Genomic DNA, 22,986 nt, shown 5'->3' with positions numbered 1-22,986 from the left:
CTGTATACCCCACCCCTGGCAGTGTTCAAGGCCAGGCTGGACGGGGCTTGGAGCAACCTGGTCTAGTGGAAGTTTTCCCTGCCCATGGCAGGGGGAAACAGATTGCCTTTAAGGTCCCTTCCAAACCAAAACATTCTATGATTCTATGGCCCCATATATTTGGGCCCCAAAATATGTATGGACTATGCATTAGAGGATGGGGTTACGGAAAGTATGACATGCCAACAAAGACGTTTAAAACACCTTTTTGGACTATAAAAACCATGCAGAAGATGTGCTTTTTTGGCTGCCTTGTCAACATTTCCTCACGATGACCTCCATACTGCCATCAAAATCGAGTGTCACTGCCCAGAAGCAGTGACACCATGTCCATGTTGGACTACTGCCATTGAAGAACCCTGACGCCTGCCTCCTACCGTTTGTCAAAGTCTGGATTAAAAAGCAGGTGAGGGAAGAGAAAGCAGGGACAACCAGATATGACCAAGAGAAGTCTTGGTGTAGGTAGGGGCTGACACTACAGAAAAAGCATTAACCAGCAGTCACCATGCCAAACGGTGCTCGGCCTCGCTCAGCCCCGGGGCTGACTGTGGGGGAACGGGAAGAACGGGAAGGGAGCCCGCGAGTGCGGAGGCCCGCTGCTCCAGGGCGCCCCCTGCCGGCGGGGAGGAGCGACACCGGCCAGGTCTGGTTGCGGTCCAGGAACACAAGGTCGAGACTTGGCCGCGCACCGTCGGCTTCCCGGCCACTACCCCGTCGAAAGGCGTGGTGCAGGCCACGGCCCGGGAGCAGCGACTGTCTGCGGCACTCCTTCGAGCAACTCCCGCAGACCACGCTGCCTGCCGTGCCAGCCGCCGGCACTCGGAAGGGACCCTGCCCGCTCCTCTAGCTCCGTTGCTGCTTGCCGCGCCCCCCGCCCCGCCACCGTGACCTGTGCCGCCCGCGCTTTCCCTCCGCGACCGCCCTCCGTGGGCCCGACACGCGTTCTCAAAGAGCTCTTCTGACCCCGCCACCGCCCCCCTGTGCCCTCCTCTTTGGCGGTGTTCCGCGGGGTACGCCGGGAGTTGTAGTCCTTCCTTCCCTCCCCGGCGGCGGCGGGCACGGGGGAGCGGGACAGAGGGACTACAGCTCCCCCGGGTAGGCGGGAGAGAGGGGCGGTGCCGGGGAGGAGCGGGGACAGCTCCGGTGCTGATCGCGACGCGGGGTTTCAGCAGAGCCCGGGCTGGCGGCGGCGGTGTCTGTTGGCGTGTGCGAGCGAGCGGCGGCAGAGCGAGCGGTGGGCCGCGCTCGGCCATGAGGCACGAAGCGCCCATGCAGGTCGGTCCAAGGGCCGAGGCCGAGCGACCCGTGAGGGGGGGCGGCAGGCGCAGCGCGGCCGAGATCCGGGCGCCCGGAAGACGGAGCAGGAGCCCCTCCGAGCTGCAGCGGCATGACAGGGCCGCCGAGCCCGGGCTCTCCCGCTGGTGGCCAGGGGGTGTGAGGAGGAGGGTGAGGGGAGCCGGGAAAGCCGTGTCTCTGCCGCCAGCCGGCCGCGGATGGGTTTCAGCCTCATTCGGGCAGTCTGAACTGTGTTCTACAGGCACTGCCCGTTGAGCACTTTCCCCTGGGAATGAGCGGGTGTATCGTGTTAGGGGATGAGGTCCTACCTGGATGCACAGGAAGTTGCACGGTATCTCCACCTGTTTCTTCAGTGAACGGTTATCCTCCTTCGCGAGGCTCATGGCCAGAACTGGGGGTAGCAAAGGGATGGCCCCTTTTTAGCAGCTCATTTATCTGTAAAAATATAATGCCTCTTAGCACTGGAGAAACAGATGTTGTACAGATACTGGTTAGGTTATGGAGAGTTTTTAGCAGTTCCTGCGTTATGGAACAGACCAGTTTACACTGAACTGTACTTCAGTTACTTTTTTAATGGAAGATCAGTCATGTTACCAGTGAATTGGTAACAATCAATCCCGCTGATTTTAAAGAACGGAAAGAGTACTTTGCAGGCCATTGTGATTTAAGTTATAAAGTACAGCTTTCTTTGCTGATATTTTTCCTGATGGATGTCTACTCCATCAGTAATAAGATTTCAGCCTGATGGGAAGATCAACATCTTTTCAATACGCATGCTCAAAAAGAAATCTGAAATCTTAAGTTATCTTAATAAGGACTTGGGTTTGCTTGACTTTGGAGAGAAACCGATAATCTTATAAATCTTTTGCAGAGCAATTTTTTAGATGACACATGCTGAAACCTTTTAGCTAAAGAAATGCACTATAAATAAGTGATTCTTCAGCAAGAAGGTCTTTCAGTTTTCTGATGGGAGAACAACAATAATTAGGATGCTCTTTAAAATACCCAGTTCTGCATGGTGCATGCATATGTTGGAAATGTTTTTGTGGTATTTGCAACTTATGTACACACGCTTATTGAGGTACTGAAGTCATGCCTAGTACATATTGGCTTTGGAGAGCATTTCATGAAAAGCAGATTCTGCTAATAAAGGATGACAACTACACACTGGTCACTATTGCATTTGGTGGTTTTGATAGGTGTTGAACTGATGTTGTTAAATAGTTGTGGAAACAAAATGATGGCACAGCATTATAATAAAATCTAAAATCCAGATAGAAAAGAAAAATGTACGTACTTGACACATCAGAGAACAGCTTTTTGGGTTTTTTATATAATTGGACAGATCATAAAAAGTACAGACAGAATTATTGTTAAACATAACGGAATAAAAGTTGTCAAAAATCACAGCCTAAGTGTAAAAAGAGATAGCAGAGTGCTGTAAAAGACCCTAAAAATGCCACTTTTTCAAGGCTGCTGAAATGGCCAAGCACTGTCTATTTTTAAGCATATCTTATCCAAAATTACAATCACAAGCATCTGGATTTTTCCAAGATATGAAAATGCAGTCTGGCAGATGAGGCTTAATTTTCTGTTGTTTCTGTATGGTTTTTCTTCTTTCTTCTACTTACACTATTCTCAGCATACATTTTGTCTTATTACAGATTCCAGTAAAACTGTATTTATTGAGGATTCTTCTTCTTAAGCATCCTTTTGTTTTCCAGCATTAGCTAGTATGGTTGATCCTTGTTCAAATGTAATATAGACTGGCTGACCTAATTGCTTGACTTATCTCTTTTAGCTATCTGATTTCCTACTACATGAAATGTAGTTTCTTTTTTGCACACAACAGATTTATAGATCAGTGAGTTACAGAGCTACCATCTCTGACTTCTAGAACAACAGAAGGAGTTATCAAGTATATGTCTTGATCATGACAAAAGCAACTCTGAGGAGAGTTTAAGCCTTTTTTTTCCAATTTCCATCAAGAAGCAATTAAATAGAGAACTAAAAAATTAACGTATTTTGGCAGGATGAGAAAAAGGGCCTGTGTGGTGTCACTGTCTTTATATGAATACTTTGTTTGAAGCTCATGCCATTTATCTGTAGACAAGAAGGGCCAACAGTTACAAGAAAGGAAGCCCAAAAAGTCCTTCCAGAAGAGGAGTCACCTGGTATAAAAGTTTGCTGTTGTCATCTGCTGGGTATAATCGGATCTGTGTCAGAGTTTGTAACTACTTTTAATTTTTCTTGCCATGCTTTCAAAATCAGAAGTTAGTCTTAGTAGTGGTTATGGCCATGGAGAGGACTTTGGGTTAGAAGTCAAAAGCAATGAACTCTCTTTTTCTTAAAAACGTGGAAGTCTGCATGGTTTGTGCATTCTTGTAAGAGTTCGTCTGAATTTGTTGAAATGTCTGTGTAGCTTTCAGCAGTTTTCTGTAAGGCTTTCCTGATACTTTCAGAAGTGAAGGTTTAGTGGGAATTTCTCAGCGATTCATGCACTGATTCATTCACTTCAAATTTCACTCCTTAATTTATTTGATTGTAGCATTCTTAAGCTACCCTTTTCATGGAGAAGGTAAATTTAGGTTAAAGAATTACAAGCGTGGGATAATGCTCTAACTCACCAAAAGTAGATTCATCAGAATCCACGTGCTATAGCCTTGCCAAAACTATTCTTTACTGCTGTTCTCTACTGTTGTGTTCTGCAGTCCTAGGCATCTGCCAGCACTGTGGCCACATCCATGCTATTTCTACTGATACAAAGCAAGTAGAGTTTCTTTGGTTTAGAATTCCACCTCTCTCTATCTTCTTGATATTCCCCAATTTGGCATTTCAGTACACTGCTTATAATAAAACTCTGCATGTCTAACTTTTCAGATTGGGTTATGCTGGTTATGCTGAATATGCTTACACATATTCATGAATCTAACCTCATAATACCTTGAAGCAGATAAGCTTCTCTTGATGCTGCCAAGTACATTGATACACAAGCTGTGCTCTGCAGATGTCTGGCAATCCGTATATTCCAAATAAGTGGCTGGCGCATTGTCCACTGAACTCTTCAGTCTTATGAATTACTAGTTTAATTTATTAAGCTATAGCAGTGTGTGTGACAGTAATTTCTATTAATTACTGGAACCTTAACACTGAGGAAAGACATACAAATCAGATGCAAAATACATTAACACAAAATCACTGGAAGTCTCATAGACAGTGTGTGTATCTGATTAAAAAAAGTTAAGATTATTTCTTTAACCAACCAGCCTTACACCAAGAGTAAAAAAATCCCAGTAAATCAGCCTGGTTGGTTCACAGGAGGAACTGTGTGAAATTCCTGCAAGAGCAGTAGCCCCAGAACCCCTGTCTCTAGGTCATCTGATGGATCTGAGCTGTTGTCAGCACTGGGTCATCCGCGTCATCCACTGACCATCCAGCACTGTGACTTGGTATATTATGGATCTGACAAAGCTCTGTTTTTTGCTGGGTTCCTCCTTCCCCCCCACCCATGTTTAAAAATCTCCATGTTTGATAGAAACTAATTCACATCTTTTCTCCCACCAGAACTTCCTCTTGTCTATGATGTATCTTGCGATTAATGGTACAGAAAAGCATGGACAGTAAATTAATTATTAAATGCTCAGTTACAAATTAGATGATAAGGATTTGTGAGAATTGGCTGTGGCCTGCATCTGTGGATATTGAGGTATTAATTGAGAGAACACCAGAAGTAAGAGTTTAAGCAGCTTGCCCAAGACATAGAAAAAAGGGAAAAAAAGTCATATGATACCCCTGAAAGAGTTCGAAATAAAACCCAATCTCTAGATTATTCATCTGGTGTACCTTGAAAATAATTGAGCTTTTCATGACTGGGTTATGTTGTCATAGTGTTCTTATAAATACAGATCATGGTAACATTTTGACTCTGGTGGTGACATCTGATCTTCATATTAAAGACAATTCACTTGTGATGCGTCCTACATGCGGTCGAGTGAGTTACAAACATTAAATTTTCCAATTGTATCCCATTTTTTTCAATATCCACTTATTACGTTTAACTAACTATATTTTACAAAATGCAAAAATGTCACCTCACAGAAATTGAGTTTGTAGGAAGTTCTGTTTTTTTTTTTAAATAAAATACTGTATTTGTGAAGTGCACAAAGGAGTGAACCTCAATATTTTCAGTTCCACTTTTTCATGCCTTTTGCATCATATTTGCCAGCGCAAATTCATCCTGCATTTGGCATTCAGAGTGGGGGGTATACTTAAGTACAAACTGAAGTTATGTGCAGCCCAGGGACTTCATGGCATACTGCTTTGCTTAAGTGAGAAAGCTGATCAAATTAATTCTGTCAATGAATGAGGTCCTATACGTCCATAAAGAGATTAACACAGCCAAGTGTTTTGTTATTATTATGAAGGTGAACACATACTTTTTCACATTGGTTCTCAACCCTGCCCTGTTTTAACCTGTTCTTTTGAGATCAAGGGAACAGCTGAACACAAGACTTGAAAAGTACCTGGGTCTGATGTAGAAAACTCTGCCTAATGATAAAACTCTCCTATGCCAATAAATAATGCACATTTAGGTGTTTCAAGATGCGCTGTAAGCAGGGAAGCCATCCTTTTTTGTCCTTGGACCATATTCGAGCTGTGGACATACCTACTCCTAAGTCCTCTAGGAGGCTGGGGAATCGTACCTACTCCTAAATTCTCTAGGAGGTGGTCTGAGACTGCCTTTGGTACTAAAATCCTAATGGATGTAGGGATCTGAAATAGGGACTCCTTCTACAAAAACCTAAATATGCAGTATGCTAATGAAAATACTCTTATACATTCTGTCTTCCGTTCTACTAAATGAGGACAAAATTTTATGGCAGAGAAAACTTAATGTGTTTTGCTGAAAGTGATGGGTGTTTAATATATGCATTCAATCATATGAGAGAATTTTGTGAAAATGTATGTAAGAGTTTTGCTTTCTTGGAAACAGAATATCATAACATTAGTGAGGTTGGCATGTTTATTTGGTTCTTGTCCATGTATGTATTATTTAATTACAGGTATGAACATGTCATTCCTGGTGATTATTTCCAGCATTGTTTCCAAAGGAAGAACATAGCATCAGCACTATCTTCTTCACGTTTCTTTGCCAAATGCCTCCATAGTTGGGACAACTCCTGTTAGGAGTGAATTGACATATTAATACATGAGCAGGTGGGCTGCAGTGCATTCCATTGTTACTGGAACTCAGCAGCTTGCATTTAAAACAGAGAAGCACTGAAGACATATTCCAGAAGTTCAAGAGGACCAAATATCTCAGGTTTCCCTTATAGTCAGCAAAAAAAAATAGAGACTCTAGAGTATCATTTAGGGTGGGAGCCTGGTATAGGTAATGTGAGTTTGTATTCTGAAGAATCTATCTTTGTGCCTAGTACAGAATGAATAAGTTGGGGGAGTAATAGCAAGGTCTTAACGCACGTACTGAGTTTGATGTTCCTTCAGACTCATGAAGACTCTAGTACTTTTCTAAAAGTCATTTGGGTTTTGGACACAAGAAAGGATTGTTATTGGTAATCTAGGGAGACTGTCTCCCTAGGCTAAAGTTGGTCTTTTCAAACATTTTGAATTATTATCAAGAGATCATGATTCCTCAGGTGGGAGGTACAGAAATTAGCCCTTTCCTGTGCCTTCTGCCTTCTGTAATGGGCAGGCATGCTTTGAAATAGAAGCTGGCTGCACTTCTGTGTTTAGCTTGTCCATAATTCTGCCTATGATCCTGCAAGTAATGAATCCATAAGCTTAAGGCATAGTGAAGATGTTTTTGTTTGTTTGTTTTTTGTGTGTGTGTGTTTTATTTTTATTACTTTTTTTTTAAAGAACTATTAAGGAAACTATTCCATGGGTAATGCACATAAATTTAGAGGAGCACTAAAATTTCTCTGTGGGAAAAATCTGCATCTAAAACCAGCCACAGGAAACAAGTTCTTACTCAGGAAGGCTACATAATGTACAAAATTTAGCGAGACTATTGTTAGAATCCAGGTCTCCTGATTTGTTTGCTGACTGAATCATACTATTTCATACTGTTTCTGAAGTATTAAGCGTTAAAGTACATGGTGATGATTTGTAAGGCACTTAAGACTGAAGTCAGCAATGAAATGAAAGTTAAACTCCCGTTTTGTAAACCTTAAGTGAGTTGAAAAAGCTATGTGGGAGGCTTCCTAGGACATAAAAAAAATCAAGAAAGGAGATTATTCTTCTTGCTAGAAGTGGTTTCTAACCTCCGGTTTCAGCTGTTGCGTTGCAGGTAGGAGCCAGAAGGGCAGCAGAGCAGGCTGCTGGGAAGTGTACAGGTTGCACACTGGCATCCCCAGCCACTTCACAGTCTTTTGGCTGCTGGAATTATTAACTTGTTGCAAAGTGTTGGAAACACAGTATCAACATACTTTTACCACTTTATTGCCAGTTGTGATTAAACAGGTATAAGCAGCATTTGATTTTCTTTTTTTCAGGTTCTAAGCAAAATGTCCCTGAATAGTTTAAAAATGAGGGAGAGTAGTGAAGGCTAACAGGATCTCCTTTTGTCTAGAAATAAGAAAGTTATAAAAATAGTGGTGTGTATTCTAGGTAATATTTAGGGTTTTGTTCTAAAACTTCTTTGTTGCATGTCTGTGAAAGTGAATAAATGTTAGCCAATACAACTACTCAGGGTTCAAGCACATAGGTACCCAAGACTACATTTAATCAAGATCTTTAGTCACGACCAAATAAAAGGCTAATTCTGAAATCAAGCGCTCCCTACTGCATTTTTTCTGTAATATATAAGCTCGTTATTTCCGTTGTCTCCTTCAGGGCTTTTTGTCCCCACTTCTATATCCCTCTTCAGTAGCTGGCATACTGTTATTTGTGCTGTGAGACAGCAGAATTAGCTCAGAAAATTTGTGCAGTAATTGAAATTCTGCTGAGAAAGTGGATTATTGTGTAGCCCTCACACTGGTTCCAGCTCTCCACTCTGACTGCTCGCATGTACTCCCAGATGTCTAGCTTAGAAAGGTTTGAGGTGAGCTGCTTTTCTATAAACCTTTGTGTTAGGATACTATGTCTGTCTTTCTGCCTGAAATCAGCATGCAGAAGTGCTGACCTTGGTGTTGCCAAACTCCAAGAATTTAAAATCATGCCAGATTTTAAAAAACCATAAGATTTTTTCCCAAAAAGCACATGAGGCGAAACACTACCTAGTTCTAAGGTCTTTATTTCTCCCATCTGATTTTTTAACATCTCAGGCAGAATTTTGGTCAGGTTTTAAAGTTAATTTCTGCAACTCTTCTGAAAGCCAGAAGTGTATTTTTTATAAGTAGAACCTGTGATTTTTGAAGTCCTAGAGCAAAATAGCCTTGCTGTTTAGCAGTGTTCATTAATCTGTGCTGATTCAACTGTTTTATATGGATTAGAAACTGTATTTAAAGGACTCAAATTTGAAAACATTAACAACTGATAGCTCATAATAATTGCAAATTCCAAACTATAAATAGAGTAAAACTGGAAAAAAAAAAAGGTATTTCAGAGGTATATACCAAACTCACTATTTAATGGTATGATAAACTGAAAACTGGTAAAGGCAAAATACTTTGAATACAGTGATAGGCATTACAAAAGACAGCAGCATATTTACAGTAAAATAAATGGTTCAAAAATTTTATCAGATCTAAAACATGTTAAACTTTTGTTTGGAAATATACCTCATGTCATAACACAGCATGCATCTCTTATTTCTTTCTTGTTCAAGTGAAGTATTTTTGCTTGTATTGTCACTGTCTGGCTAGTTCATCACATCTTCTGAATGTAGCTCTTTTTAATTAAATACTTGAGAACTGCCCCAGATTTTTAGAATTATTTTTTTGGTACCAACCACCACAGATGTTTGCATTCTTGTTTGCAACCAGAACTATTACCTTGGATACAAGAACCATGAAATTAATTAAACAACTGTGAACTTCTTGAGTTCATTAATATCTGATGTCAAAAACTCCAATAAAATCTGAATGCTTCTCGTTTTATACAAGAGAGAATAAACAATTTCTTTTCATTTTGAATTACAGATGGCATCCGCTCAAGATTCCAGATATGGCCAAAAAGAAACATCTGACCAGAACTTTGATTACATGTTCAAACTGCTCATTATTGGCAACAGCAGTGTTGGGAAAACCTCCTTTTTGTTCCGATATGCTGATGATTCCTTTACGTCTGCCTTTGTAAGCACAGTTGGGATCGATTTCAAAGTAAAAACAGTTTTCAAAAATGAAAAAAGAATTAAGCTACAGATTTGGGTAAGCCAAAACCAATAATTCTATGAACTAAGCAAGCTGTAGCAGTTTGATAGATAGCATTTAAGCTACCATAGGTTTGCACAGAGTATCACAACCTTTATATATATATAGATAGATATATATATGGCATAGTAATGAAAAAGCAGTTAATTATTTCCTGTATGATTTTTGTGTCTTGAATAATAGAATATAGACAGTATTTTTTTAGGTATTGAAGTACAGCAGAATATATATTCTGAATTAAATTCCATTAAGTAATAGCACATGTTGACAAATAAATAGAAAGGCAGTGAGGTATAAGCAACTGTGGAATATGTAGGCTCTTGAAAGTGATACATGTTATTAAAAAGTGCTTTGAAATACCAGTTAGGTATTACATTTCTTACCACAGAAATTATAAATTCGCATAGGACCTATGATAGTGGCTGAATAATGGAAGGCATAATTTTTGGCCATCCTGATCACTGAAACATCTTCCTGCAGTTGATGAAGAACATATGTGGAAAGAGAGAATGTACCAGCTGTGTTGCTCAGATATACAAAACCCTTCAACTCTTGCCTGTACCTTAAAGATGGTAGAAAGATGCCAACTGTAGGGAAGTGTGACGTCAGCAAATAGGTGTTCTTTTATGTAAACCATCCTCAGAAAGAAAGGTTAGCCAAAACTTATTTATGTTGGAGCCACTGATGCTCACATCTCCTAATTCTTGGGTGATAGGTTGATACTCACTTAAAGGAGAGGCAAGGATAGCAGAACATTTAGCAATGCATGACCTGCAGTTAAAGCTTTAGGTCTTTGCCGTTATTTGTGGGTGCATGAAGAGTTTGAGCAATGTTTCCTCAGTAAGGTATTCATAACAGCCTTATTAACCAAGGTTTTATTTTTCTGTGCATGAATACAAGTAATCTAAAAAATTATTTAATGATGGGTAGCCATTAAACCACAGGAAACCTCAGCTCAAATATGACAAGTGAATCTAACATGTTTGGAACAGCAGATAAATTATATTTTTAATATGGCAAAAAGTGATTTTCCCAGTTTCCTAGGCTATGTCTCATTCATGTCTCTTTAGGTAGGCTTCAGCCCTTGATATCTCAAATCATTATTTGTTCTGTGCCCTTAGGGAACTTGAACACAAACTTTGCCTCTCAGAATTTTTAAGCTTAGATTCTTGCTATTATCATGGGTATAACGGCTACATACTAGGTAACTGTATGTCATGTGCATGCTTTCACTGCAATAGCTTGCTAGGTTCCCTGTAGTACTTTAATGTTGGAGATCATTGACATAAGTTGCATTGACATTAGTTTATAATTTTTTATAATGGAACAATAAAATTGTGTTCACATTAGTCTGTACAGTTCTTTTAATCAGCAAGTATCCTCTACAATAGATTTTTATTGTTTATGTCTCTCCCAGCAAAAGTAGCATTAGTTTACAATGTTGTATTAATGTGATTAGTTTGACAACAGTATATTTCTCATAATGCCTTTCCACAGCAGACTATAAATATGTGCTTGGCTCAAAATCAGTCAGTTAATTTAAATGTGTTCAGGGCTACCCATGGCAAAGGGAGGATGCAGCAACTGTATTCTTGCCAGCTGGAATAAGCTTCCAGTTTTAGCAAAATGGACATTTTGTTGTTCTTTTTATGAAATAATATACAGAGTCCAATCAGACTCTTGACGGTCCTTGCCTGAAGAAATCTGCAGTTGAAGTCAGTGTAACAAACACAAGGCCTCATGTCCCTTAGGAGTGGTGGAACAGGGGCCCAGAGCATGGGAGAGACCTTCCTAAAGTCACCTACCAGGACATAGAGTTTGAGACAGGTCTTCAGATCTTAGTTTCATGCTAAAGCTTTTTATTCCCAGTCAGTGCTGCATCTCGGTTTGTTGGGGTTCTTTTTTCTTGGTTTTTCATGAGAATTTTAATGCTGGTTCTTAAAAGACCTCGACGTTTCAAATTAACTCCAACTGCAATAGCTCTTTATTGCTGTTTGCACTTTTTAGATGGAGCATTCTGCACTGGAGCATTGTGCTGCAGTTATACTTGCTGTTAAACTGGTTGACTTTTACACCTCTGGGAGCTTAAATATCTGTTAAGTATCTGAGAAAGCTATTCTACTGCATGGAATCTGAAATAGAGCGCTATTACCCCATCTTGTAAGCTATATCAACAATCGTATACTTAATGTGTAGTATTTCTGTATGTAACATCTGTCTATATTACATTATGCTTTATTACTTTAATTATGCAGATGTCTTTCTAAAATGAACAGTAGTCCTGCAATATCCATTCCCATTTCAAACTGAATTTATAAAAGAGCATTTATATTAGATAAAATATGAAATTGAATTAATCATAGCGTGATTTGATGCTAATTCTGCATAGAAACATGTAAGAGGCTAACACTTCCTTTAAAATAACTAGCAAATTATGGGGTGACATCATGTGGTAACTGTTATTCAGCTTATGTGAAATAAAATGTGCTGAAAAATCTCACAGGTTGGAATAGTTAGAAGAAACTGTAAGTACAACTCTAAAGTGTGTTGTGAATGACAAGATCAGAACTGTATTATTTTGCCATGTAGTGCACTGAAGAAATACATGGAATGCTGCTGCTCTGCTCTCCTTGCCTGGCAGTAAGATATAGAAATGTGTAAATAGCAATGCTGTTAAGTCACCAAAATTCCCTAGCTAGAAGTACAGTTAATCTAAAGTGTCCTGTTGTAATTTTATGCATATTGTTCTTGGGTAGACATCTAAGCTTTGTGATTAATAGCCCTTTCAGTTGGACATTTTGTGTTCAACTTGAAGCTTGTTGGAGCTAGAAACACTGATTTCCTGAGGAAAAGGTTCTCATGTGCTTGCTAGTGAAGGGTACAGATTTGTTTGAAAGTCATCGTGGGCAATCATGAAGCATAGTCATTATTTCTTAATAAAATTCACTGTGTGATTATCACAGATGAACTAGCCAGGTTTAACAGATTGAAGTAGGTGATGTCTTACATAGTAGTATGCCCTACAGGTCTTTTGTTAGTTTGAGTTTCTTTCTTGCTTTGAGGCAATGTTGTCTTCTTCTAGGATTCAAAGGACCTGAATTGAATTGTCTTCTTTCATTGTTTAAGTCAGGGAGGATGGGGCTACCTCCAGTACTTATATTTTTCCATATGATCAGAAAGAGACTGCTGGGAGCACTGTAAAATTTGGGGTTTTTTTCTTCCGAGCCAAAGACCTTTCCACAGCATTTCTTACTGAAATTGAGAAAGGTTTGGAGTTCAAGTGTTGTATTCATCAATGATAGCACATTACCTTGTCATAGGACCATCAGCTATCCTGAGATTTTGTTTCACAGCAACAAATAATGTGACAATTTTCATATGGACATTAGGAAGACAGCATATTAACAGGTTGTTACCTCTTAAAGCATAGAAATCCATTTAAAAAAGCATTTTACCTAAAAAGGTATTGATTTCTTAACAGAAACTGTAAGAAATTTTGGAAAGGAACTGTGTCTGGGTGCAGCACGTATGTGCATAGGATGGAAGTCCATCAGAGGGCTTTAGGATGTTTTACAATGTCAAATAATAAATAGCAATACATTTTTCCTCCATTAGTTTTGACCTAATAATAGTAAAGGGATGGATCCGGAAGCCTATAAGATTCTTTCAAACTGCTAGATTTCAAATTATGTTGAATTGAAAAAATGGTATTCTTGCTGTACTTTATTTCTTAGAAATACTGGATTCATTAATCATTAGTTAGTTGGGGTTTTTTTCCCTAGTTTTGTAGGCCAGTGTTCTCAACAACAAATATTAAAGATGCACAGCCAAGGGAAAGCCCATTACAGTACAGACAGTACTATAGTGTTTAAGTCTCAGTCAGAGAACTGCCAGGAGTTTTTAATCTTTGTATTTCTTGGGGATCTTAATTACTTCAAGAAGTTGTGTATCTTTCTTAATTAATGGATTCTTAGTGCTCTCTTTACATTGCCCTGTTTATTCTGTGTTCTGTTTCTTATACCCATTGTATTAAAATTGGACCCATGGATCCAATTCAGCTCAGCTTTCCACTGTTTTAGGTAAGTAACCAAGAGAAAAATGGATATATTAGATGCATCCATTATAAACAATACACATCTTGGAAAACTACGCAATGTATTTCTTGTGTAGAACCAGGGTCCAGTCTTCAGTGCCAAAAGAGGTCCTGGCAATGTAAAAGCCATACTCAGTTCAGGTGGACTTCAGTGCAAAGAGTATATACTGTACGCTTTGTGAGAGTGGCCATGTTAGCCAGTGAGAGACTTTTAAAATTTATATGCTTTTATTTAAAAAAGTAGAACTGGGTATTAAAATATTTATGCGACATTACAGTTTTATTGCTGCAAAAGCACATCTTGAGGTTTTAAAACATTGGCTTTAAACCCAACTTATAAAAAAGTTGGGTTTTCACTTCAGCACCCTGGCTAGAGAGCCCTGTAGCCTGATCTCATGTTCTGGCTGCTAGACTTGCACGCACCAATGTGGTTGCAAACTCCTGGCTTCAGATAGTTTGGAGAGGAAATGAGGTAAAAGCCCTGCAACTGCAACTAGCATTAAATTCCACCATTTTTCTCAATATTCCAATGGTTTTGTGGAAGTATTCTGAAATACTTGGTCAAAGACCTTACTTTCTTACAAAGTTCTGTGGTTTAAAAAGCCCTCTGTTGCCTACTTCAACAATTTTGCTGTGTAGCTTTGCTCACAATATAGAAATAAGTTCCTGTGATCAGCTTAGCACTATATTTGCCATCACTGGACTTTAAATATTCTCTGACAAAGATTCCTAATAAATAATAATAATAAATAATCAATAATCAATAATCAAATAATTAAATAAATTCCTAAAATGATACATCTTTATTCAAAAGCAAAGATGTAATTGGAAAGAGAAGATGGCGTTTAGCATTGTTAAAGTTCTAAGAATTATCTCTCTATTTAAGTGCAAATTTCAATGCGGATTATTTATAAGAAAGTGACATAGTTTAAAACACTTTCTAACTCTTTTTTATAGTGTGTTTTAGGATGTTTTCCTCATCAGACTCCTGGAAAATGCATCCTGCCATTGTTTAGGCCAATAAATCACTGTCCTGCAAGACCTAAGGTGATTGCAGCTCCCCCTAACCTGTGACCAGGCAGTCTGATAGTACCTTTTTTCTTCTGCCTTTGCCTTCCACATCATGATCTGCAAGCCACCAGCTTTTCCCATGGAGGGAAGCATATATCAGTGGAAGAACTGCCAGGGACCATTACTTGCATATATGCAAGCATCATATAGTTGCTTCATAGGCTCCTTAAAAACTGGTGATGAGAAAGAGAAAGATAGAAAGGTCTTTCATACACGTGTACCAGAATAGCAAGATTTTTGATTTTTTTTTCAATATGAAGAGTCAGGATGGAAAGGAAAAAGAGAATGGAAGAATTTTGCTGTGACATGGGTCCAAAGCAAGAACAATAAGCTTGGGCTAAGACTGAAAAACAATCTACCTTAATTGTTCAAGCTCAGTAAAATCCAGAGAAATCTGACAGTGTACTTTAAACTGTGAGATGCAACATATACTTACTAAGCTATCATTTTAAGAATCAAGACTAAGTCTATTTCTAATATGAAATTAATGTTGACAGCATTTATTAAAGTGAAATCAGCTGTTCTGCCAGGTCCTGTGAACCGTTTTAGCAGCACATTTGAGACATCTGTACAGCTGCAGTGACTCTACCAAAAACAAAACAAAACAAAACAAAAAAAAAAAAAAAAAAAGAAAAAAAGGCTCATACAGGCTCTTCACTGCATTTTAATAAGATTTCTGTTGTAGATCAGAGCAAAATGTTGCACTCTTGCTGTGCAGTTGTTGCTTTGAAATCAGAGGACCAGAGCCTTGGATGGGAGCCATAATCTAAGTATCATGAAAAGAGGAATGTAGAAACAGTATTTAAAGCTCACTTTTGCCTTCTCCTGCTGCTCAGTGCAAGCTGTTTCCTTGTGCTGTGGTAGAACAGCTTGAAGCCATTCTGAAATGATGCTGGGTTGAAAGGGGCACAACTGACTGAGGGAGGATGGGGGTCACACAAAAGCAGCTCATTTTTATTTAATGCTACCCAATTTGCATTATGTTCTGGAAGTAAGCTTAAGTGCATTTTGTAAGAAGCCAAGAGCAATAATAGGCTCTGTGTCATGTCAGGATAATGTTTGTAGTAGCTAATACATTATGGACAATGCACCCAGCTTTTATATGTGAAATGATTACATCAGGCAAAATAACATCTATGGAGGATTTAGTTCTGTGTTTATATTATTTCTTGGTCAGCTAAGAAGAATCCGAATATTGTCGGTTTTTTTTGTAATACAGAAGTTGCTTTTTCCACTTTGCTTTCTGTTAATTGTAATTGAAGGCTAATCTCCTTCAGTCTTTTCTGAATATATTGTTCTCTTGTAATCATCTAGATATTTTCTCATTTAACTCATATTTTTTTTTATTATTCACTGCTTATAAACAAATTATTTTTTTTCCTGTTATGACTATTCATTTATTGCAGTTTGAGAAATACAGAGAATTCTGCCTCAGTGATTTCAATCAACAACTCAGAAGTTGTCGATGGTGTAATTTAGACAACTTGTTTATACTAAAATTAGAATGTTCCACTGGTATAGAAAGTTCTTACTTCTGTGCCCATCATGTTATTATTTAGGTGTATTTCTAAAAATAAAAAGAAATTTAGGTATGTTACAGGAAGAGTGACGGTGGAAAGTTTTGCCTTATATAGATTGGGTACTATTGATTTTGGTTTTTATTTGGAGGTAAAGCCAATCCTGAGGAAAGGAATATGAAGTAACCTCTCACAAGGATCTCTGGTTTTCCCTTCTAGAGGGTTTGGTCTGTCACACTGGCTAGCAAGACCTATATCTGTTCAGCTTAATAAATCATTCTAGAATGAGCTGAGCTAAAAAAAAAAAAAGCCTGGAAGGGTAACATTATGCACCTTTATATTCACCCATATTAGGACTTGTACTTTCCGTAGTGTCCTGAAATCTGGGACTGCTTTTTCCTACATCTTCTCCAAAAGTTATTAAAATTCTAATCATCATATGAGACTTCTTAACAGTGATAAGTACAATTTACTTCAAGAATTTCTTTGAACAAATCTGTTTGTGGTTAGGGTTCCTAGATTTCAGAGGATACGATCACAAGTGAGATGACTTCAGCTGTGCTGTGAACTAGAAATATGAGAGTGAAAGGTGGAAGTATCTCAGTCATTTGGATGTAAATATAAGATTCTTTAACTGCATGAACAAAAGAAGTTCAGGAAATTTCCTGAAGAAGATGGAGTTTAGTAATGAAAGAAGGGCAGGGAAGAAACTAATGACAAGATGATTTGAAAGGAGAAGACATCAGACTTAGAATGCATTTTGGAAAGGTTTTAGAACTCCAATAGTAAGTAAATTTAATATGCAGTAGTTATATGCTAATAAAACTTTCAAATGATGGCAAGTTGGGATGTGTTAACAGCAGGGAAGAGATTCAGTATATCATACGGAAAAAAATAGTGACTTTTAAGTATATAAATGGAATTTGATTTAACATTATGAAATTGGACATTTGGGGAACAATGATAAGAAACTAGAAGTTACTCAGTTAGCAACGACTGAAGAAAGGCACAATCTGGGTATACAAGAAAAGAAAGCATTCCTACCAACCATCCAATGAAAACCGGTTAATATGGGTCTTGCATGAGCCTGGTGAAGTATTTCCATAGGAAATGGGATTGTTCCATAATCTACTGCCCTGGAGATACTTCCTATGGAGAAAACTCAACCTGAAGACAGGTGCAGAAAAGCCCTATTGTAATGAGTAGAGAAACTAAAGGAAACAGGAGGAAACAAAAAGCGTGACTTTTTTACTCAAGAAACAAAGGCAAGACTAGTGCTTTGGTTTTTGACTAAGTAACTTTTATTTCAATAAATATACTTATTTATGTCCAAAACACGTAGTTCTCTGCTGAGAAATGGTTTGAATGGGGAAAATGTGCGGGCAGTCTTGTTACATTACATCATTGTTTTGTTAGAAGAAACCTGTCACAAACAGGGTTTGGACTGATGGTCTGTATAACAGACAGAAGCATTCATGAATTTCCTTAGAAAGCATGTGTTTAGCTGGGCTTACGAATGGCACATGCACTCTTCTGAAAGCTTCCAGTTGTTCCCTCTCCAAACATACAGTGGAAATTAATGCTTGTATAACAGTTTGAATATGGCAGTGGTCTTACTTACAGTCCCTCAAGAACTCAGGTATTTGTTTTGCTTCATGTCTGTGAGCTACCACCCTTCTTCCTGTTACTACTTAGGCTGAGTTTCTTTCGGAAAGTCTATCCATGCAAGGTCCTAAGAATGTGGTTTTTTTTCCACAGCACTGTTATTCAGGCAGTTTAATGAAATGAGGGAGTCATAACTGTGTCATTGGTTAGCTGCAACCCCTAAACAATTGTTGGTGGAAGTTAGGAAGAATCGTAACAGAGGTGTGACTCATGAGTGATCAACAGGAAATCAATTTGGTCATTGGCTGGGAGACAAACTCATGAGACAGCAGCTGAGGCTGAACATGTCTGCCGTGTTGCAGGTATTATAGAATCTATCAAGGCAGAAAGGCATTAAAAAGGTCATAAAATAGCAAGGGAGGAGTTAGAGTAGCTTTGACTGGGAAATGGAAAGGCTGAGAAAAAAAGTATTGTGCTAATTAGAGGGGAAGAGAGGAAGAAATTATGTGATTGAAGCATATGGGAGGAGTCCTGTGAAAATGAATGTCAGACCTGAAGCAAGAGAGTAATTAACAGCCTGAAGGATAAAAAGACCTTATAGAAAAGTCAGATAGTCCAGGAGAAATGCCTCTGTGCTGAAGATAATGAATGCCATTATGATTGTCTTAAAAGGTAAGTGGAGGAAACAATGATTGAAGGTGACATTTATATGTAACATCCTTAATTGGACGTGAGCTCTGGGGATTAAACCCATATATTTTTACAGCTAAAATCATGAGCATTGTCGGCATTACTTGAACAGCTAAAACTAGCTACAAAAATGTGCTGTTGTAAACTACCCATTAAAAGGCCTCATCTATATAAAAGGAATGAGCCTGTGATTTTAAAAGGATTGAAAAAAGAAAACCTGAAATCTGTTCATCTACACTCTCAGTCCCGTACATGTAGACAAGCAATGGAAGTCTTTGCTGAAAGACTGCTGCACATGCCAGAAGTTTAGTACTCACTGAAAATGGCTACAGACGTAGAAGCTACTTCTAGCTCAGGAAATCACAGCACTGCATGTGTTTAGAGGTTAGGGTTATGTTAAAAAGAAATATCATGTATGTCCACCTTGCTGTTACATTTTTCCCTCAGCATTTGATCATGAACATTGTTACAGAGGCTACTGACTAGATACACTTTTGATCCGATCAAGCAAGATTCTCCGTACATAAATGTTTATGTACCTGTAAAACAGGTCAGTTCTTTTCCTTCTTCCAGGAAAAGCTTTCCTGCTTTTTATGAAGTTGTATTTCCTAGCTAGAAGAGTGCAAGAAAATTCAGTCACAGACATTTTAATACTCAGGTCTCTGTCATGTACGAATTAGCCTTAATACTTTGAAAATAAGTGTCTAGGGAAATAGGAATTTTACCTCCCTATCCCTTACAACAAGGTTTTCTGAGAGCTGTCATGTAGTAGCTCATAAGTAATCACAGAAGAGGTTGGAGATGAGGCATGGCAGGACTGCAGTCTTGTTTCATCTTGTGATGATTAGGAAGGATTAGGAGCTGGGTAGTTTCCAGGAAATCTTATGGTAGTACCTGTGCTTTGATTCCCATTTTGAAAGGATTGCTAAGCAGCTAAAATTGGTAACTATTTTGTAGTTCTTGATAGTTTGCATAGTATCTTTCTTTTGTTAAATTATAAGATTTCTTTACTTATTTTTAAGCCGCTCATATGACAGACTATTTCCTTCTGAATTCCTTTAGAAATCCTAAGCCCCAATGTAGTGGTTCTTAACCATTAACACTTGGATCCATGGTGTCCTGTAGGACAGCTAGGCATGGTCTTTAAAATAACTGCAGATTGAAATATAAAATTCAGACTTACACATATAAGCAAGGAAACAAAATGAGGGAATATTAGTAGCCTACGTTAACTCAACTTGTATTTAGCTAGAAATAAAACTCTTTTGGGGCATCTTTGAAAAATAACTTTAGTAGCCTTGACTTAGGAAGCCCTATTTTCCCTCTGCAGATAGGAATGCTACTACCTTCTACGTGACTTGCAGTAACTGTTCTCTCTTGAGCTCTTAGTTTCTTTTTCTTCTTCCTTTGTATGAGCTAAGGAGTTCAGTCTGACCACAGCAGACTTAATTCTTTGGGATTTTCCATTTTGTGTTGCCAGCTAGGAAGTGAAATCGTATGACTTTCCCTGTCTTTGCATATAAAAAATAAGTAAATGTGTGCAACTTCTTTATAAAAGTGGGAGAAAGTTTTTATGGAAGACTGACTTAGGCTTAGATAAAGAGATTGTTTTATTCTGAATGTTATGGAAAGATGCTAGAGGCTGTCTCTGGTGACAATGACTAAAACACGATCATCTAATATATCTTTTATCTCAGTGTGATCACTGTATAAAGCCGAGTTTCCAGCCCACGGTGGTACCACACAAAGGGTCTCAAACACAAGCAATGACACAGGAGCACATCATGGCAGCTGTCATGTACTAGAAACAGGCAACTTTTTTCTAAGCTATTTAAAAATTTTCTTTTTTCCCTTTTGCTTTTTTAACCTGATTTACTTATGTGTGCTACAGTGAGAACATAGAGTACTCTGTGGATTTTTCTAATTCACAGCCGAACTCCAGATAAATTGAAATCCAGATAAATTTGGATTTCTTTCCTCACTATGTGCAGAAGTACTTTGGAAATAGGATAATTCTGCGGCCCAGGAGAATTCACTTCCAGCAGCTGTTTCTTTCAGATTGTGCAGAAAGGAGCCTATGTTAATGACTTGCCCAAGTATAACTTTAAACAGGCAAAAATGAATGTGTTTTGCTTGTGAGAATTTGAGCTTTCAAGAGTAGCATTCATCTATGTCTGTTTCCTTTGGAAGCATATAGTTAAATCCACAGGTACATGCTCCAGTGACACAGGAATATCTTGTTTAGTGTGTTTACAAACATAATCTACTTAGAATGAATTTATTTTATGTTAACAATTAAATTGGTAAGGTCATCCATATAGCATACCTTCCATTAATTTGTCTAACTAAATATAACTCCAAATCTAAGTAATATAGGATTTTTTTTCCAACTGCTGTGTGTATTTTGTCAGTGGTATATGAACAGGGGTTTTAAATGTGGTTGACAGTTTCATAGCTTTTTATCAAATATAACTTCTAATAATAGAACAAATCCTCGTTTATGGCAGACCATTTCCAAGTCTTGAAGAACCAATGCTGAATTACTGTGATTCATCCTCTTGGTCACCCAAATTGTATCTCCAGGACTGCCAATGGTGCAGCATTTTGGAGATTAATAGGCTCTGCTTTCTGTTTCTGGAACGGATTTTGTATCCTAGCCTTAAACAAGCTGCAGAGTAAAGAAATGTTTAATAACTTTTAATGTCCTTTAAGATCTTAATTAAACTTTTTAACAGTCCTTCATCAAGAACTGAATCACCTGGAAATCTAGCTAAGCAATTACTCTATAATTTGCATCTCTCGTGAGCAAGTATAGCTAAACTCCTTAAAATCAAGTAAGGATTTAGGAAAGATTTTAGCTTAATTTCAGCAAAGAAACAGATGAATTTGACATTTATTAAGTTCAAAAACTAACAGTTTTATCAAGTGCTGTCTGTATTGTGACTCAGTCAGCAGCTATGTTGTAAGTCAGCCTCTGACTATTTTCTCCTACAAAGCCAAATTGAGTGATGTTTTCTGGACCTATCCTCATAAGATTTCCACTCAGATAAGCTTGTGGACAGAACCTCCAAACTGGTGATGTTTGTTCCTGAGTAGTTTGAACACCTTCAGAAAAGCATACAATAGTAACTTCTTGTTTTATCTGTTCTGGAATTTTAACTGTTACCCTTTGGTATAGATTGTCAGTAGATATACATCAGTGTCGTTCCACCAGAATGGAAAGGGCCAAGTTAACACGCTTGGTAAGGTGGAGATACAGATTTTATAATGGAAAATGGGGTGGTAGAAGTAACAAAGTGGAACCAGAAACTTAAGATGTTAGCTAAGATTCAGTTATCTGCTTCAAGTCTACTTCATGGCTTTATAACAAGTGGTCGAATATCTATCTTCAGAAGATTATTTATTCTGTCCTAGAATAGGTCTCTCAAAGAAAAATTACCTGTAAAGTAAAAATCCTTTTTGGATGTGTATGTTGTATTAAACTGAGAAAGAAGTAGGCCTGAAATGTAGTGAAATATATACTTATATTTTAGATGGCTGAATCCCACCCTTAGCAGGGATGTCAAAGGTATCCCTTTAACAACAAGAACAACCAGTGATTGAGAGATTACTCTTGGTTTAGTTACTGATTTTCATTCTTTTTGCAAAAATCTGTATGCTGTAAATTAACAACCACGAGATCATTTTGGACAGGTTATGACTAACACAAATGATATTAAAGAGACAGACACTAACCGAGGAATCAGTGTTATGCATGCAGAAGCCTCCTTTAGCTGGATGCCATTCCTGAGATGATGCCAGTGGTTAACATAAAGCATTTTTTGTTTATTAGAACCGTGTTCCTATGTTCTTATTTTGAATTTAATTGTCTGGAGAAGAAAAGGATTTTTTCCTTGTCAGAGAAGGAAAATTAAGATGTGAACTAAAAATATGAGTCAGGAATTTTAGAGCTTGAACACATGAACTAGCTGGAATTGTTAAATTTTTGAGGGAGGGGGTCATAAAGAGAGTGAACATCAAGGCAGAATTATTAACCGAAACAACAAAGCTTTCTAATCCCACCATGTGTGCATAGACAGTAGCATCCATTTTATGGAAAAAAAAAATACCTTCATGATTTTGTCTAATGTGTCTATGAAGACCAAATGATTGTCTAAATTTTATTGTTCTCATGGATCTAGCTCAAAAAACTTTTGTGGCAGAATCCAGAATGTCTGTAAAGCTCCTGTACTTTTAGGTCCAGAAAATGTTCCTGATGCTATATTTTTACAAGAAGTTGGAGAACTAAGAACAGAGCACATACAATTTGTTTTGGGTTCAGGATATATTTTTCAGTTTTTTG

At 38.2% G+C, this 22,986-nt stretch overlaps 1 protein-coding gene across 1 annotated transcript in view; it reads left to right on the top strand.

The window, feature by feature from the left end:
* Positions 1-1,163: 1,163 nt before the first annotated feature.
* The window catches only part of LOC133212426 (ras-related protein Rab-3C), a 119,648-nt gene continuing 97,825 nt past the window's right edge, over positions 1,164-22,986 (top strand). The window contains exons 1-2 of the mRNA XM_061353816.1: positions 1,164-1,314; positions 9,438-9,665. Of these exons, the coding sequence (XP_061209800.1) occupies positions 1,291-1,314; positions 9,438-9,665 (252 nt within the window). The 5' untranslated portion in view covers positions 1,164-1,290. The remainder of the gene's footprint in view (positions 1,315-9,437; positions 9,666-22,986) is intronic.

This window comes from Neopsephotus bourkii, unplaced genomic scaffold (assembly GCF_033783945.1).
Source record: "Neopsephotus bourkii isolate Nb327-2 ecotype Australia unplaced genomic scaffold, CSIRO-AGI_Nbou_v1 NB_698, whole genome shotgun sequence".
NCBI lineage: Eukaryota > Metazoa > Chordata > Aves > Psittaciformes > Psittacidae > Neopsephotus > Neopsephotus bourkii.
The sequence above is the reverse complement of the archived record's forward strand: the minus strand, read 5'-3'. Positions and strand labels throughout refer to the sequence as shown.